The 19,039-nt window shown below is 35.0% G+C and overlaps 2 protein-coding genes across 7 annotated transcripts in view; one reads left to right on the forward strand and one right to left on the reverse strand.

The window, feature by feature from the left end:
* The window catches only part of LOC145695076 (uncharacterized), a 386,749-nt gene that overhangs the window by 228,889 nt on the left and 138,821 nt on the right, over nt 1–19,039 (reverse strand). For 3 of the 5 annotated variants that reach the window (XM_081771936.1, XM_081771934.1, XM_081771932.1), the window contains exons 2-3: nt 9,792–9,886; nt 1,917–2,127 (exon numbers count right to left, since the gene is read on the reverse strand). In XM_081771936.1, the coding sequence (XP_081628062.1) occupies nt 1,917–2,127; nt 9,792–9,848 (268 nt within the window). In that variant the 5' untranslated portion in view covers nt 9,849–9,886. Of the gene's footprint in view, nt 1–958; nt 1,194–1,595; nt 1,897–1,916; nt 2,128–9,791; nt 9,887–19,039 lie in introns of those variants that run through there. The other 2 variants (XM_081771938.1, XM_081771937.1) reach the window with 2 other exon arrangements.
* LOC145695077 (uncharacterized) overlaps nt 12,757–19,039 on the forward strand; it is a 266,388-nt gene continuing 260,105 nt past the window's right edge. For both annotated transcript variants that reach the window (XM_081771942.1, XM_081771944.1), the window contains exon 1: nt 12,757–12,934. The gene's annotated coding sequence lies outside the window, so the exon portion shown is untranslated. The remainder of the gene's footprint in view (nt 12,935–19,039) is intronic.

Here is a 19,039-nt window from a genome sequence, read left to right on the forward strand (position 1 = left end):
GGCATAACCCTGAGAAAACCCACCACAACTTCACACGATCGAACCAGAGACTCCACGTACCAGAGGTGAACGCTCTACCACTGAGCCACCATGCCTGTTCTCTTTTCAGTTTTCAAGTATAAGGTTGTAGCATCTATCATTTTTTTCGGAAATTTGTCTACTCCCGTAACACTAATCTATTCTGGTGAATTTTGCTGAAAAAAAAAATAACACATCCAATTGGTATTTCGATAAGCTGGAACACGAGAAATGATAGCCTTCACCAAAGGATACGATGCAGTGACGGCTTTAGCGAGTAGGCCGGGTAGGCACGGGTCTACCCAAATATTTTGAAAACATATAAATGCTACAAGATACAATAAAGAGTAGATATATTCTCCACTATTTATATTAATGGTAGATAATTATTTAACAAATACCATCAACCACTACTGTAAAAGTAATTTTCTACGGTCATTAATCAATCAAATGTCTATATGTATTCACAAACGAGGGAGCGGGCCTATCCAAAATTAAAATCCTAAAGCCGCCCCTGGTGCTACGCCTCTCTGAACTTGAACTCAAAAAATTAAATATCCACCCATCCATCAGTTTTGCAAAGAGTAAACATAAAAAAGGATTACAACTCCAGACAATGTTCGATTTCAATGGAATATTATGATATTTACTCTTCTGTTATTGGAAAATGGATTTCCAAAACAACGTTCCTGATCCAGCACGACGGTATTTCCAGAAAATGAAACATCTTCCTTTCTGGATATTTCATAAATATAGACGAAAGATAGATACAGATATAAAATAAACTCGGGCGAAATTTTAAGTTTTAAAAAAGAGGAGTGATTTCAATACACGGGTAAGACACTATCTCGGAGAAATATAGTGCTCATCAATTTATTAAAATATATCATATAAGAATTTTGAGCATATCTATAAGAGATGAAAGAAAGTTAATACTTACGTAACGCCATGCTTCCTAATTGAATTAATTGTTGAAAAACAACTTAAAAGTACGGTATGATATGTCTGTTAACCAGCGGCAATGATTCTCACAACAAGAACACAACAGAAAAGAGACTTAACTACCACGCTTTCACATCGAATCCAACTAATGAACAACGAGGTAGTAGTACGTACTCAAAAAACACAGTGTGCACGTACAACTACATTACTACATCTACTACATACAATCTCAAAGCTCTTGCTTCGGATCGGAAAAGACGTGACACACTTTAAAAAACGAAAACGAAAATAAAAAAAAAAAAAAAACGTGCGCCGTAAGCAAGAACCGACCAACTTTACAATTAACCGGAATATGCTTGACAACATACATACATTTTGCCTTGGTAGTTGTTGTTAAGTGACGCAAGATACAGGGGGAGTAAAAGTATGTGTGTTGCGTGCATCGTCTAAAATTGAACTTGTCGAAAAAAGAAAAAAATCTATCTCATGCATTCTCCATCTCTCCCTTCCCCTCTCTCATTCTCTCTGTCTGTCTGTCTGTCTCTCCCTCCCCCTCTCTGCTCGCACAACACACACTTACACTAACGTATGAACATGAAACGAAGTATTTTTGTTGGACAATTTTTGCTTCTTACCTGCGTGCTGTTTCTTTGCAGTTCTTGGTTCTTGTGTCTCGCCCAATTCCGAAAACAAATGTATTTCTCCAGGAAGGGACACTTCAACTGTAGAACTTTACACAATATTAATTTTCTCACCTTTGTTTTTGTTCATGAACAGGCCAAACAAATTAAAATTAAGTAAATATAATTTTAAAAAACACATTTCAGAAACAACAAACTGACAACTAATTGTAACAAGAAAATATGTTTTGAAACAAGAGTTAAGAAGCGTTCTCCAGATAGTTTTCGGTTGGTTTGTGTTATGTTATGTATGGATGGATGTTTCATCTTCCTTACCTTGGGGCATTCTTTGAGTTGCGCCTGCGTGATTCTTGCACTGGCCAGCAGCCGACGGTCTGTTGTGGGAGCTCCGTGGGGGCAATGGCGGAGCCTGGTACGGTGAGAACCCGCCGGACGATTGGGAAATGGTACTTTCAACCTGTTGCATTTCCTGTTGTTGTTGCTGTTGTTCATATTGTTGCTTTTGTTGTTGAACTTGCTGGCTCTTCTAGTCGGATGAACCGGAAACAGAAGAAAAGAAAGGAAGATTATTTTTGGACGAAATGCTTTCCACAAGTTACTAGGTGAAGTTTTTTAAAGTTTATCTTGTTAGTCTGAAAAACCAATAATGAGAAAATTAACAATATGCTAAAAGTTATCAAAAAGAAAAAAAACTGAAAATGATGTACAATTTTCATTTCTTTGAGGAATTTTGTACTTAACAAGTAACTGGTCGCCTGGATTTACCCCCAGGTATCAGCGAAGAAACAGAAAAACTACCAAGCAATTTGGCTTTTATTTTTTTTTTTTCATTTTTATCTCATATTCTATATCAAAACCTATTGTAAGTGGCTGATAATCGTCTATGTAATACCATAAATTTGTTTGCCAATAAATCTGAAGAATATTTTAATTGCAAAAGTAATATAACATTGGGGGTAAATTTTACCCCCACGTGCCTACTAAAGGTGAATAAAAGAGTGCGCCTGGTTAAAGTAGTTTAGTTACATGAGACCATATTTATCAGCCTTGGCATCTTCCAAGGTCTTGGGCACGGGGGTATAAATAATAATAATAAATATGTGTATAATATATACGGATTGTAATAATTCTATCTAGTCACGTTATGGACATTGGAGTAAGATTCGAACAGTACTCAGTTTTAAAGAAGAGGGGAATCCTGGGCTCCGAATCCGACTCAGTTGCCGAAATCACACACCATCATTCAAGATCGTACACTATCTCGCCTCCAAAAGTATGATATGTACAAATTAAATGTTGTTAGAAGAATTATTCGAAAGAATCAGACGGAATCATAAACACGTATTTTGACAAGTGGTGTTATTGGTTTTGGTAAGCGAGTGAGAGTAATTCCTATAAACATGCCTAAAACTCAGTGGGTTCCAAGATAACAGGGGTTCGAATTTCTGCTGGAAAATACTATTAGGATAGAAATTTCATTTCATGATTTTTGTTCCCTCATCTTCTCTATTTAAGTCACATATGTCTTTATTGTGGCCAAATAGCTAACGCGCGCACCTTCTGTTTGCGTGGACGCGGATTTGATATACTTTATCTCAGATACGAACCAAAGTAATTATTTGTATGGCACTTTAAAGTAATGGGTCCTCGGTGCTGAAAATGGACGTTAGCAATGAATAAAATATATTATTTTAATGAAGTGATAGCTGAACCTGCGCTTTCCACATAGCACTTCATTCATATATGAGCATGAATCTCCTGGTCATTCCTCACATCTGTACATATCCTTTTACACAGTGGTGCCCACCCCCTCATGTTCATGACTCACCCCCCCCTCAATTGTCTATCCGCAGGTGTTCTTCCATGAAAAAAAAAATCTTTTCGATTAATTTTATCACACCCTCAAACATATTTATATAGATTTTTACCCCCCCCAAATATTTCAATGACGCAGTTTGCGTCATAGTCCCCCCTTGTGGGCACCCCTGAAATTTTACAGACACAAGTGAAGGATGTCTTGATAAAAGCGGAGACAGACATCGGCAAGGGGTATTGTAAAAGAGGAAATTGTTTCAATATCTCGCACCGTTTGCATGATTTGAACCTACTTCCGGTTGGAGTTTCTAATTCATGTATGATCAGTGTTTTCTTCTTCTTGCATACAGTACTTAGTAAGTAAATACATTACACACACACACAATTAATTATAATATCAGTGATATTTGGTGTTCATTGGGCAAAACATTCCAAACAATAAAGATTCATCTGAGATTACAGAAACGATTATCCTTCGTTTTTCATTATCATTTGACCATGAAACAAGTGCCGGAGAGATGTACTAATCCCGTATACTAATGTTTGGTGTTGGAATGTATAATTCGTAAGATAAGTAATGCTTTACTTTTTAAAATTTCAATACTTCCAGTGTACCCCTAAACATGTAACCAAGAAATAACGGCCATTTGTTCTGAATATTCAATTAGAACTGAACAATCTACATAAGATTTGCAATCGATCAGTGAAAACAGCATCTTTCTAGAGCTTGTGATTTCCGAGATATCGTTGTCAAAACAATTGGCTACAAACATATAAACGTCCACAAATATATAAACTTTTCTTGATCACAAACATGTAAACCTAACTTTTTAATATAGAGTAGCTGAACCTGTGCTATTTACACAGCAAACAATCTCCTCACTACATCTGTGCAACTTCCTTTACGGACAGTAAAAGACAGAAAGACTCTCAAAGGGAGGGAATTGCTATAGACGAACATTTAAATGTAGTGTTTTAATATATAAAATGTTGGGGTGAGTTTGTGGCAAACTTGGATAAGTGATAGATTATACCAAATGCAAATATTTTTTTTTCCTTATAATTCCATATCCGAGTACGCCTCATTGTGGATTCACAAGCCTTCGAAGTTGTCAGCTTGCAATAGGTTTCCTTATTCAAATTAAAGCAAAACGCCTGAAATGTCCATCAACCCGCTATACCTAGCTCCTCTGCTGGTTGCCTTTCATAAGGGTGTCAACCTTAATGCCCTAGTGGCAATATTAAACTAAAAATAGGGTCAAAATGGCGCCTAAAACGTGAAATAGAAAAATAAAACCAAGTGTTTTTTTTTTTAAATTTGAATGAGAACCGACAAATCTACACAAAATTTGGAATCGAACAGCGAAAACGGTACGTTTCTAGCCCTTGTGGTTTTCGAGATTTTATCGTCGAAAGGATTGGCCACAAACATATAAACTTTTCTTGATCACAAACATATAAATCTATCATTTTAATAAATAGATTAGCTGAACCTGTGCTCTCTACACAGCGCATCGTTAACATATGAGCATAAATCTGTTTGTCATTCTTCACAAGGGGTACCATAAAGGAGGTTTTTTTTCGAATATTTTTTCAATGTCTCACACCGTTTGTAAGATTTGATCCTACTTCCGGTTGGAGTTTCTAATTCATGTATGATCAGTGTTTTCTTTCTTCTTGCATGCAGTACGTAGTAAGCAAATACATTACACACACAATTAATTATAAAGCCTAATGTCAGTGATGTATGGTGTTCATTGGACACATCATTACAAATAATAAAGATTCATCTTAGACTAGAGAAATGGTTATCCTTCGGGTTTTTCATTATCATTTGGCCATGCAACAAATGCCGGAGAGATATACTAACCCCGTATACATATGTGTGGTGTTGGAATGTGTAACTCGTAGGATACGATGTTTTACTTTTATAAAATTTTAACACTTCCACGAAACACGAGAAACACGATTGATTGGGGCGAACAGAGGATTAGAAAGCATAGCTCCATTCTTCTCGATTCAATTTTAATTTATTGTATAGGCACCATATTTGCATCCCTCAATCAATCGATCAAATCTTATACTATAAGGAATGGACACTGATGGAAAAGATATAGGATAGTCAGATTCGAAATCTCTTGAACCATGAAGGAAAAGTCACCAAAAAACACTTTCTCAACCCAGATCAAATTTTATACGGCAATAGTGACCACTGACAAGAAGCATAGAGTGTAATTAGATTTAGAATTCCATGCGGCATGAAGGAATAATAACCGAAAAACACTTTATCCTGTAGAGTTCAATGGAAAGTAAATAAGGCGCCAAATCATGTAAAACTGATGTCAGGGATGAAATAGAATTTTTAAATGTGGAAAATACCGGAAGCTTTAATTTCTTTTTTTGCGCATAGATTTTTTCTTTCGAGCGACCAAAGGGAAAAGAAAGTACGGAGATAGTGAAAAGAATTGAATTAAATGTTCCAATGGATTTACACGTTTCATCGTCATTATATATCGAAACATTGACTTTTGGATGTTTGTTCGTTAGTTCATCCGCCCGTTTTAGGGATTTTTTCTACTTTTTCTACCCCCCCAAAATAAGAATAGTTTTAAAACTATACTTAGTCGTTATCAATATTGATTTTAATAATAACAATCTCACTGATTTCAGAAGATTCTTTCAGGATAAGGGAAGATAGTGGATTTGAATATACAAGGATGAAAATAGTATTGCGAAATTACTGTAACCTACAACGTTGAGCAATAGCAATCAATACACAACGCATGAGAGCTCAGACGTTACGAGATTCCATTCATACTACTTATTAAAATATTCATTCTGGAACCAATTGAATAATATCCATGTTTGTAGTCATAATAAATATAAATCACGTAATTACGATAATTGCAGGAGTTTTGCAACATTCCCGAATGTTATATAATTTCAGAATGATTCTTTACTTCTATCCTAGTGCTATTTTATTATTTGTTTTAAAACATTTAGATTGTTTAAGGTTTAGTTTTCAAAATATTCTAAAAATTTGAAGCAGAATATTTTAAGAATAAAAATGACATTAAAAAAAATAATATTGTTACTATTCATTGATGTTATAATAAAAGTAAAAGGGCAGACCATAGGTGTTACAATTTCATTGACAGGAATTGTCATACTATTACATTTTTATCTCCCGAACCCACTTTTATCAGTTCTATCGACTGGAAATTCTGGATGGCATTCATATAATTCCTTTGGTAACAGATTCCTTAAACCAGTGGTTCCCAACCGGTGAGTCGCGACACACTGGCATGTCACGTAGTCACATACGTATGGTATGTCGCGAAATTTTAGAATTTGAAAACCATGAAGCAAAGCATGAATAATTAGTTAAAAACAATTATGGAACAGAGTGCACCAATCAACACCTTCCAGCGGGTGAAATAATGCTAAGGTACTGCAAAGAGTCACTACTTTACAGAAATTTGTAGTATTGTATTACAGTATTATAATTTATATTAATTTAATAATCAAACAAATGTGTCGTGATATCATGAGCGTCCAGTAAAATGTACCGTCAGGCGAAAAGGTTAGGTATCACTGCGTAAACAGGATTACACAAAAGTTTGCAATTAATGTTAAACAAAATGCTTTCAATTTACGTACATTTCCTTAGGAAGTCCCCTTTCCCTCTAGAAAAAGCAATGTCATTATACGACGAAATAATTTGTAAAGGTACTTTCCTTTAAGATTACAAATAGCTTAGCTCGCAGAAAAGAAATGGAATTTATGATTTCATTAAGATTTCTTGATTTATTTACAAGTTGAAAGGTTAGCGTCCTCACAATGAAATGCTTAAAATCCGTCCAAGTTAATTTTCCGAAAGTTAGAGACTAACAAGGAAATGGTCCCAACCTGACAAGTCCGAATTGGACGAAATTTCGTATAGGTACTAATTTGAGGTCGGTGAATAACGTGGAGATAGTCATTCGATTCGCTTTTGCGTACTTTGCGAGATATATAGGGTGATGCAGAACAGAATGCAACATAAGACAACTATGTAATCCCAGTCTGAATTGGACGAAATTTCGTATGGATACTAATTTGAGGTCGGAAAACAACATGGGAATAGACGTTCGATTCGCTTTTGCGTACTTTACGATATATATAGGATGATGTAAAACAGAATGCAACATAAGATACCTATGTAAGAAGCAAGTGCTGAAGATCTACGCTTTACCCTAATGCATCATAATAGAACACAAAGATAAGAAACTACAGTTGAAAATATATTGAATGGAAGTTAAAACTATTATCTATACCCTATCGATAGTAGTGTGGATTGCAAACGAAGTGAGTTGGACAAAGAGCCATGGAACAGTACGTTCAGATAAGAAATGCTGCTGCCTCACAATCTTCTGTTGCACATATATCATCGTCAACTTGAAATAAAGTTTGAAGAATATTTCGGAAACCACTGTTCAGTTCTGTTGTTACATATCCAGCCTTGCGCCACACATACGCTAACATGTCTTGCAGTGCAGAGGAACAGAATTGATGATAGACCACGGAATGTAATTTCACTATAAAGACTCTATCATGCAACTTTTTTGTACTATTTTCAAGAATAATCTTGTGTCGAAAGTATTCTTCAATTCTCCGAATGACAAGTTTGCACTGCCGGCAAAAGTAAGTGTCAAGTGGCTGCACAAATCTCGTAATCTTGTGTTACTATTTGTGTTGAATCGTCTTCTAGTTTAACATCTGTTGTATTTGTGGGTCGTTAAAAATATCATGACCAGTCTGTCCACTCCAGGAATCTAATAGCAGTAACGTGTCATCCGTAACATCAGAAATGAACACGCTCATCAGCCATCTTTTCACATGTAGTTTCGTGAGTTTTCCCGACTTGCTAGCGTCAACGACAAGGTTAAACGGAAGGTGTCTGTCTTGAGTGTGTTTAATTTTAGGTCTAAACTCTCCTTTCGGTTCTTGGAAACATATGTAAAATCGTGTCCCTAATGGAACCCAGTTTCCGTTCTAATGTTGACCTTCCAAGGTGCAACTGCAATTGGTAAACGGTGCGATTTTAGGGACGTGTGTCCTCAGAGACTTGTACTTCTTTTCAGGATCGCAACATCGAACACTGTTTCTCCTTTCATTTTCATGTGGAACCCGCTTTACTCAACGGGAGATTTTCCTGCGACGCCACTGAGTTCCTCATTATTGCCATGAGATTCCGCATATTCATTTTGGATTCATATGGGGCTTTCATCGTTCTATACCGGTGTATTACAGAATGCTTATATGTTATTTTATTTCTGCATCACCCTGTATATCTAGCAAAATGTTCAAAAGCGGATAGACTGACTATTCTCACGTTATTCACCGACTTCAAATTAGTATCAATACGATATTTCGTCAAATTCGGACTGGGATTACATAGTTGTCCTATGTTGCATTATATTTTGCATCACCCTGTATATCTCGTAAAGTACGCAAAAGATAATCAAATGACTATTCCCATGTTATTTACCGACCTCAAATTAGTATCAATACGAAATTTCGTCCAATTCGGACTGGGATTACATAGTTGTCTTATGTTGCATTCTGTTTTGCATTATCCTGTATATCTAGTAAAGTACGCAAAAGCGATATTCACCGAACTCAAATTAGTATCTATACGAAACTTCGTCCAATTCGGACTTGTCAGGTTGAGACCATTTCCTTGTAAGCTAAATTGTTTTCTTGTATTCGAAAAAAAAAAAAAAAGATATTTTTACAAAATTTCATGATCGTCGTAACAACTGTTTTTAATTTTAAATTTTGGCGGTCCCCAAGTGAAACACCTCAAAACATTGCTAAATTAATTTCTAGTTGTTGAGCGATATTTAAATTGCTTTCTTATATGTAAATATGGATTTTCACAAAATTTTGTGATGTGAAGATTTTTTTTAATATAAGGAAGACTTTTTTTTTTTTTTCGAAAGTTTAAATGAAATTAAATCGATTTCTCGTATCCAGAAAAGTTCTCACCAAATTTCATGAAAATCGTTAGAGCCGTTTTCAAAATAATAGGTTATCAATACTTCCTTCATTGCAATACGGTATCCCTATTCACGATGATGCCACAGTTTGTCCACCGGTTTTGTATGTTGGTAGCTATGGTTGAGATATTCGAATATTTCGTAGCTTCGGCAGTGAGGTTGATTTTCCCCCACAGCCACCCCCTAAAGTTATCACTGAATGGTGCATTTACCAATGCTATGTTATAATTTGGCTGCGGGAAAGTCTTGATTTGTAGACAGAAGTCACAATTAAGCTTATTGTCTTATTTGTATGTCAAAATGATAAAAATTCAATCATAAAAATCTACCTTACCTCATTCACACTGTTATTGAGAGGTGCTTGGTTGACATTTACATTCTTAGTCTGCATGATGGAGTGTTCCTAGTTCCCTCAACATGAGAATCCACCTAGAATAATAAAATTAATTAATTAATGCCTGCAATTAACGTAACAACAAAACAGAATTACGCACATTCAATTCATACGATACTCAAACATGAGTTTACTTTTATTTGTATGAGGATCAACGACTCTTATGAATATTGAAGCTATGTGGGATGTCAACCCACAGTTTACAGTGGAATTCGATCTATATATGAGTTCAAATTCGAAACCGAATACCGGTCTTCTAGATTAAAGCCAGGAACGTTTGTTTACATGAGCGAGATTCAATTTTGTTTTTATTTTACCGTACGTCTAGTAAAGGAAGTTTCAGGAAGTGACTATTTCTCCTTTTAAATTAAAAAAGGTAACAACAAAAATTCTTATCTATTGGTAATTCTTCTACGTATCATATCCTGTAAGTTATTCAGTCCTACAACAATTAATGTGTATGTTTCAATTGTGGCATATATTTCAGGATTTAATATTTAAGTATCTGCTACATTTAGAATCAATTTTATTACAATGCTCATTTTATTCACAGAAGAGTAGTACACAATTTATTGAATCTAAAACAGTCTCTAAATTATTTGTGAACATTTCGTCTATATTGATCAGAAAGTTTAGATATATTAGATTTAATACCAAAGTCGACGGAAGAATCTGCTGTTTTGATAACAATTAAAAAAATATATATATTTTTAAAAGACTAACCTCTTGGTTACCCGAAACTCTTAACTATCCACCCGCTTACCCTACGATACAAGCGTCTGGTTCAATGTATTGGGAAAATAATCAATTAGATATTACACAATAATTAGTTGATGTGAATACAAGCATGCGGTCCTGGTAAGCAAAAGATGACCATTCGTCTCATCCCCACTTTATCACCTTTTCAAAATATCGCAAAAATTCAAGTAACACTAATACTTCTCTGCATAATTTTCCAGAAAGTGCAAAGTACTGTCTCAGTAAACAAATACAAATTAATGTTTTGAGTTGGTCTACCGATAGCGACATTCCAAATTTTGCTTGAGGAGGGCAAGGTTGCCCAGCGATATAAATCGAGTCATGTTTTTCAATAGAATATTACAATACTAATGATTAAAGTATATTTCCCTCTCAAATACAGGGGAGGCAAATGCCCTTTCCTGCACCCTTAAATGACAACGTTATAGACTTTATTCTTGCCCAGTTTTTCATCTAATTCTACAACGTCATAATTTATTTAGATACGTGTGTTTTGACCACGTGGAACACACAATACCGATAATAGAAATACTTAACCATTTAGTGTTTCTACGTACTAAATCATTACACGTACAGAAATTTTAAGTTTTATTCTTTGATTTCTGACACATTTTGGGAAATTTGGGAAGGAAGAGCACACTTAATGCTTTAAAAAAATTAATTAATGGGAATAAAAGTCAAATTTACAGATCAGTTGAAATATTGAACGAGAACAGTGCAATATCAGACGTATTGATTCATTTCGATTTAATGGAAATATCAACAAGGAAGCTATTTGTTTGTCCTTGTCACGATAAAAGCCAACTGGCCGACACATGTTGCACATTAAAAACCCAAAATAAAACTTCTAAAAAAATAGTTTAAATATAAGTTCTACAAAATAACAGATTCAAATAAACAAAACGAAAAATTAAAATTATAAAAATAAGAACAAAATATATACATTTTTAAAAAATAGCAGTAATAGTAAAATAGCAACAAAAATTTAAAAGGAAACATCCCAGGTCACGCTAACTATTCCAATTTCACGAATCAAGGTCAGAATACGTCACTAAATACGGCCTTAAACTCCAAAATCATAAATGTTTTATGAGATCTAAGTGTTCCGGACTTTCTACAAGAATGGGCCGAATATACCTAAATATTGAGTCAGAGAAAACATGCTCCACATAGTCCCTATATTTCTCCCCTACCCTGTTCTTGACACACAGAATGAAACAGTATAGGAATTTTCATGATTTTTTTAAAGGCACGCACAATTGCCAGATATTTCGCCATGAATTTTCAAGATATTCCGTGCACATTAAAAAACACTCTAATATAGTTCTTGAATTTTCATTCTGAAATATCTGACAATTGGTGATGTTAGAATCTCACCTTTCCTTTGCAAAATATTTCCTGGGAAAACACGAGTATATTACGTTTCTGATAAAATCATTGTAGAATTCTTAAATCTTAATGATTTAGTCCTATAAATTGTTGCTAACAGCTTTACATAAATACTACGCATGAAAATGATTAAGCAGACTTCAACAAAACTTTTTTTTTACTACGTGAATCATGTACAGGCCCGGATATATTGTAACACAAGAAAAAATCCGGCGATAACGCTCCTTAAAATGTTCCTGATTTGTGTGTGTGGCTACAGTTCATTAAATACCATACAAGTAACAATATCGAGAGTCGAAAGCGGAACAGGTTAATCGCGAGGAAAAGAGACCTTTGGGTGGGCCAAGAAAAATATAGGAGAGTTCATATAAAGCTGAGTCTTAGAAAATTGGGTAACAAGAATCCAGAGTGAATTAGTTCAACTGCGAGGCTTTGTTTCTGTGGCGATGAACCTTGGACTTCTCAAGATATAAGATTAGTTAATTACTTGATATTGAATTAATGATAAATATCAATTTCGAATGTAAGGATGAAGTTAAATTATTAATAAAATAAAATGTTAAATCTTCATTGTAGAATACATATTCGAAACGATACGGGACACACACTTTTGGTACACTAACATGCAACGCTGCAGTCTTGGTTCTCAGGTAAGCCTCCCCCATCACCTTTTATGCTATACACTGCTGTAGAACTAATCCGACAAGTCCATTCCATTCGCGTACAATACATCTCTTGGAATGTTAAACCCGTTCTCGTTTCCATGCGTTTCGATCGTTCGTTTTTCTCAAGGCTGCATTCTTTCGATCTAAAGACCCTTCGAATGTTTTGATAGACCTTTTGTCATAAATGGGAGGACCTGGAGGCAACATCATAATATGACGCAGGACGTAAGAATGTTGATTTCCATAACACTCCAACGCACAGGGAAACAGGTAATATTTTATTTTATTTTATTTTATTTTTTTTTTTTAAGAGTAAATTTTCAGTTCGACTTGTATTTATGTAAAGGCACATATGTGGACATGTTCGTGATTATTTTCGGAGCCACTGAATATATTTTCATGCAATTTTGATAGAAATGTTCAAAGTAATATAAAGAAGACATAGGTCTCACCTTTCTCTATCAGAATAGGGGATACAAAAGATCAATGGAACAGTACAAGGGGGTTCCCGATTTGATTTGAGGCCATTTGAAGTTGTGACGAACAATATCGTCCGTGGGATTAATTCTTTAATAATTATTCGTTTGCGTCAATCATTCGTTTCTTTTAGCCTACAAGTCACAAAATAATCATCTTATATTTTACATACAGGATGTTCATAAAAGAAAGATAAGCAAATGAGTAAAGTGTAAGTTTCTAATATCTGCCGCATTAGAAAGAACAGATGTCCAAGTTTGAGTTATTAATTAAAGTCATTCACGTAGCATACCCATACAGTAAACAAATTTCTTCTATGCTGACGAAACATTTTCTTATGGTCTGCAGTGCACGTGTTATATGCGGTCATGAAGACCCTAGAGATATATAAGAAATGGTACTACGTGAACTGTATCTCTAATGACAACCATTTCTTAAAATATCTCATGCCATTAGATCTGTCAAAAGAGATAGTTATCGAAGAGAGAGTCTTCATGGTAGCACGAACAATACAGAGCTGTGAAAAAGCACCATTGACGAAGCACTCGCACATTTGTTTGCAAATGATAAAATAAGCACCGATCTGTTCGTAACGTATGTCAAACTTCGACTCGACTCTCTAAGTTAGTCAACATCTGTAATATTTACCTGCGACTTCATTATTATTTCGTTAATACTTTCATGTATATAGATGAAATTCCAGGGGTCCCGAATCAGTCTGTTCAATATAATTTTCGTGATGTCATTTGGTGGGAGACAGCAAGCACCATCGAGACACATAAAATAGAGATGACATGGTGTATTCCACCCTTATGTTAATAGTGAATCATAGTGTACCATATATATTTCTCTCAGGCTCCGAATAATTACAGGAACCAATTTAATGTTGATTTATGTGATCTACCAATGTAGTGAATGTGCTTTACTTTCATTACCTGATAGCCATTACTGGAAAAGTCCTACTGCAACTCCATTAGTTGGTAACTTTATAATAATAGTAAATACAGGTTTGAAGATATAAATAATAGAAATTAATAGTATGACGTGAGAGCACTACAACGGAGACAATGAGTGAGATAATGTTGATGTAATGCTACTTGATTTTGGTAATTTCATTTGGCCTTGGCCATTCAACATGAACGCCTGTAGTGAAATGGTATTGCCTGAAATATACACAACCCAATACATATAACACCTTTGTTGGGTTGCACAATATCTAGGGTATGATACTTAAGGGAGGTTCTCAAGATAATCATTACAGAAATAAAACAAGACTTCTTCTTTAACCGCTTCTCGGTCTAACCCGAGTTATTTCGTCTTACTAAGTAGGTCACTTGTGGTCGAATTTTCTTCCCAAATGTGACTATGTTGTGCTCGAAATACGTATCTCCCAGTAAATCACGAAAGAACATTCATCGAAACAAAGTGCGAATTTATTCGTGTTGGTCTAAACTGAAACAAATGCGGAAAACGTAATAGCTCGGGTTGATACGTCAGGATATGGTTAGTTTGGATAAAGTGGACCGGGAAGTGGTTAAAACGCAACTAACTGCGTAAGATCGAATACCGAAGTATTTCGTTTTTACAATATGCATTTTATGTCTTGATAGAGGATTTCAAGAATAATGTTTGCATCATATGACAAGTTTAGTATGTTTAACACAAGATATAAAAAAGAATATCACTGAAAGAAAACCATGCAATAATTCAATAAATACACTTGAGGAAACACTATTGATTTTTATGTAGACCAATGCATTATATATATTGTAATGTCCCACGTGGTGTTGTGTATAAACAATTCTTCGCGCTAGTGTTTACAAACACCACTACATGGTTTAGCAAGAGGATTTCACACACCAGATGGATCTACTATCACCTGCGACGACGGGCTGCAAGCCCCTCCCATAGAGCAGACGATAACGACGGAGCAGCAGCGCCACCGCCGCCCAAGGACCTCTATAAATTGGCCGGACGACGGCAATTCTGTACCAGTCTTCCGGTGTCTCTCCTACTGTTTGCCACGGAACATTAGGAGTAACCTAACCCAAGGTCTCTAGTCTGCTACGGAACTACGCCTATCCTATCTCCTGGCTTAGCCTGCTACGGGTCTCTGTTGGCCACTTAACCATCCCTCTGCTTGCCACGGAGCATTGGGTCCCTAACTCCACTCTGCTTAGCCTGCTGCTACGGGGCTCTGTAGAGATCCTGTCTACGACCTTACGGTCAAAGACTACCTGTAACTAACCTTGCAAACTTGATGAGATTATTTGTACATTATTTTGTAAAAATACTTTCTACAGTGGAAATTTATAATAAAAGCCGGTAGTGGGAATCGATTCCGGACACTCTTTTTATTAACGCTCTACCTATACCTATATGGGAGAAGTTTTACAATATTATATATATATAAAATCATAGGTATTCTGCCTTTATTGGCAGATCACTTGCTGCAACTAAGAAGCTTCCATGTTTCACAGTCTTCCGCTAACCTCTTGGTTTTCACATACATTTTTTCTGTTTTTTTGATATCGTCCATTAATTGTAGTCTCCTTCGCCCTTTCCTCTCTTTCCTGCCACCATACGCTTTAACACATCCCTCATGATATAGTTCCTTCTTACCCAGTGCCCCAACCAGTTTCTCTTCCTCTTCTCAATAATATCTAAAATTGTTCTTTTCTTCCTCACCATTTCTAACACTCACTCATTCCTTTTCCACTCGATCCAGCTAATTCTTTTCATTCTTCTCCACATCCATATTTCGAAAGCTTCGAGTTGTTTTCATCATTTTTGCGTAATGTCCATGTTTCTGACACATACAACACAACACTCCACACGAAGCATTTTATGAGTCTTTTTCTCCAGTCTTTGTAGAAGGTTCTATAAAATAGCATTTCTTTCTCCTAAAGACTTCTTTTGCTATTCCTATTCTTGCTTTTATTTCATGTTCACACTGCATATCATTACTTATAATACTACCCAGGTATCGAAAACTAATCACTTGTACACATTTTCTCCTCTCCTACGAGTACTTCTATATATTTACGTATAGAATATGATACGTATAGAATGTATGATATCTATGTACAACGTATGTATATAAGTTCTCCCTGTTAAAAAAGTGTTACGAGAACCGAAACGATTTATCGTTAGATTTGTCATTATCTCAGAAACCACTTTGAGTATATAACGTCACGAAATATTCACTTTGAGTATAGCTAACGATAAACACCATAAAACAAATTAAAAAATGTATTATAATTTTGTTTCATTATTAACGGTGTTGAGGACCTAGGATATCTTTATCTTTTAACCCCATTGATTTACAAAAGGAATTACTTTGTTGTTTTCTTTTGAATTAAATTATATGTTATGATTTTACTGACTTCTAACTTATATCGAGTTCAATGTCCCTTAGCTTAAAAAAATAATAACTTCCTTTATACATAAATACAGGGTGACCCAAAATGACCTCCCGCATTTTAAACGCTAATAAACCAAAAGTATTGCAGGTAGAAATCTGTTTTCCATTTTAAAAAACAGTTTGTAATCGCTTTGTTCGGATTCGAAATGAAACAATTGACGATACACTTTTAAGACGATTTCTGAAGGCTACAGTTTGTAATTGCTCAATATTCTCAGACATACGAGCACTTTTAGGTCTGCTAGATTATTAAGATTATTATTATTATTCAATATTGAGCTCGTTTATCGGAAATTCTCGATCCACTGCAAGTTAGTCTTATGTGGAATACCAAACTTTAAGCGAGAAGCACAGTCGTCACAGAACTGCTTCTTTGAAAAGCATTTCGACCAGAGGCGGATTCAGGGCGGACGTCTGGGGGGACGTAGGTTGTAATACTGCTACTTGTAAGAGCTCCAAACTCTGGGATCGGTTTTATTTATATATAAAATAAGAAAGTTTCCTCTTCTGGGGGAGGGGCGATCTCCCCCCTGGATCCACCCCTGATTTCGACTGGAAACGCACGATGAATCCCGCACCAAACCATAATGACGACTGAAAAGAGCAGGAGAGTAGTGAGTGGAAAGGATGACAACCCCTCTCACCTTTCCACTAACAGCGCTATAGCAGATAAAGAAGTTTGGGGGGGGGGATATTGGGTATTATTGACAGTATTGTAATGTCAATTGATATGTCAATTCAACACACAAGAGAACGGAGGAATTCAAACCAGTACAATGGAACTACAAACTGTTATCAATACGGTACCATTTTATATTCTCTAATAAACAAGTTTCTACCTGCAATAGTTTAGTTTTATTAGCGTTTAAAAAGTGTTTTTTTTTTGGGGGGGGGCAGCCTATATTACTTAAATTTGATTATTAAATATTAAAATTATATACATATATATATATATATATATATATATATATATATATATATATATATATATATATATATATATATATATATATATACAGTGGCGGATCCAAGGGGGGGCTATAGGGGCTATAGCCCCCCCCTTGACGCTCAGTTTTACACTGGATAAAATGGGCTTCAATCCTGCTTTACACTGGATAAAACGGCAAAATATGGTTTAGCCCCTCCCTTGATCATATCCTGGATCCGCCACTGTATATATATATATATATATATATATATATATATATATATATATATATATATATATATATATATATATATATATATATATATATATATATATATATTCCCGAAATAAGGATCACTTAAACAGATTAGAAGAAATCTGTAAAATCAAATCTCTAAAATTCGAGCTCGTTTCAAGGAAAACAAAAGAAAAAATATTTCCTTATGTAAGTGAATAGGCTAAACAAATTAAAGATGGCACATGTGTTAAATACTGTTAATAAATAGTCCTAATAATAAACGACAGATATCTTAAACTGAGCGTCACTCTAATTATAATAATAACCAGTCACGCTAATAGATGTCGCTATCTGCTCTATTAGTCCCCTATATAACTATGTCTTTAAGTAATTGCATAGTTAGAATATATATATTAAACGTAAGTAATATTTACGAGTTTTTAATACGTACGAGTTTTTAATACGAGTTTTTAATCAAGCACAATTTTAGCCTGAAGTGTACACTGGGCCGAAGGTTCGGGCGGACCAGCTATCATAGTATGTTGTTAAAATGTAAAACCTCACTCAGAACGTAAATGATAGAATTTTATGAACTAGATGAAAATTGATTGTTCAGAATCTCAGAAGTAATTTTGAGTTATGTAAAATTCAATATGGTGAACGGTAAACGCCATATTGTGAAAACAAAATCAGATTGTAAAGTGGAACGTACATAGCTTGATAGAATTTCGTGAATTACGCGTCAACAGAATCATAATAATCTTAGAAGTGGCGTCATATGACGTCGATATGTAGCGTCAGACAAAATTTTATAAAACGGATGTGGAACACCATATTGTTAAAACTTAAAAATCAAATGTAATTGAAATATTTTGTGACTGGAGATTCCTTGTATCTATATGATAAGCATAGGTATCTTCCTGGCGCCGAAGGACCAGATTCGATTCCAAATTGATAATAATTCAGACATTAACTCGGATAATAATTCTCATAAAATTCGGATACCATGGTTAAGCTGTATGTTCACGACTTACATAACATTTTGATGCTTAACAGGTAATTTAAGCGTTAAATCAGTCAACTAATCAATTTAGTGTGGTAGAAATAGCTGCTCGTCGAGAAACTCTAAAAGATGATCTTTAAATGGCATAAGTATGGCCAATACTTTTAAACATTGTTGTACAAGATTCAGATATTTAGTCAGTGGCGGCCGGTGGATTGTGGTTTCGGGTGTTGCAGTACGAACGATAAGAGACAGAAGATATAAAGTTGACTCATTGACTAATCAGCATAACTTTAGATGCAAAT

This window comes from Thermobia domestica, chromosome 9 (genome assembly GCF_964235325.1).
Source record: "Thermobia domestica chromosome 9, izTheDome1.hap1.1, whole genome shotgun sequence".
Taxonomy (NCBI): domain Eukaryota; kingdom Metazoa; phylum Arthropoda; class Insecta; order Zygentoma; family Lepismatidae; genus Thermobia; species Thermobia domestica.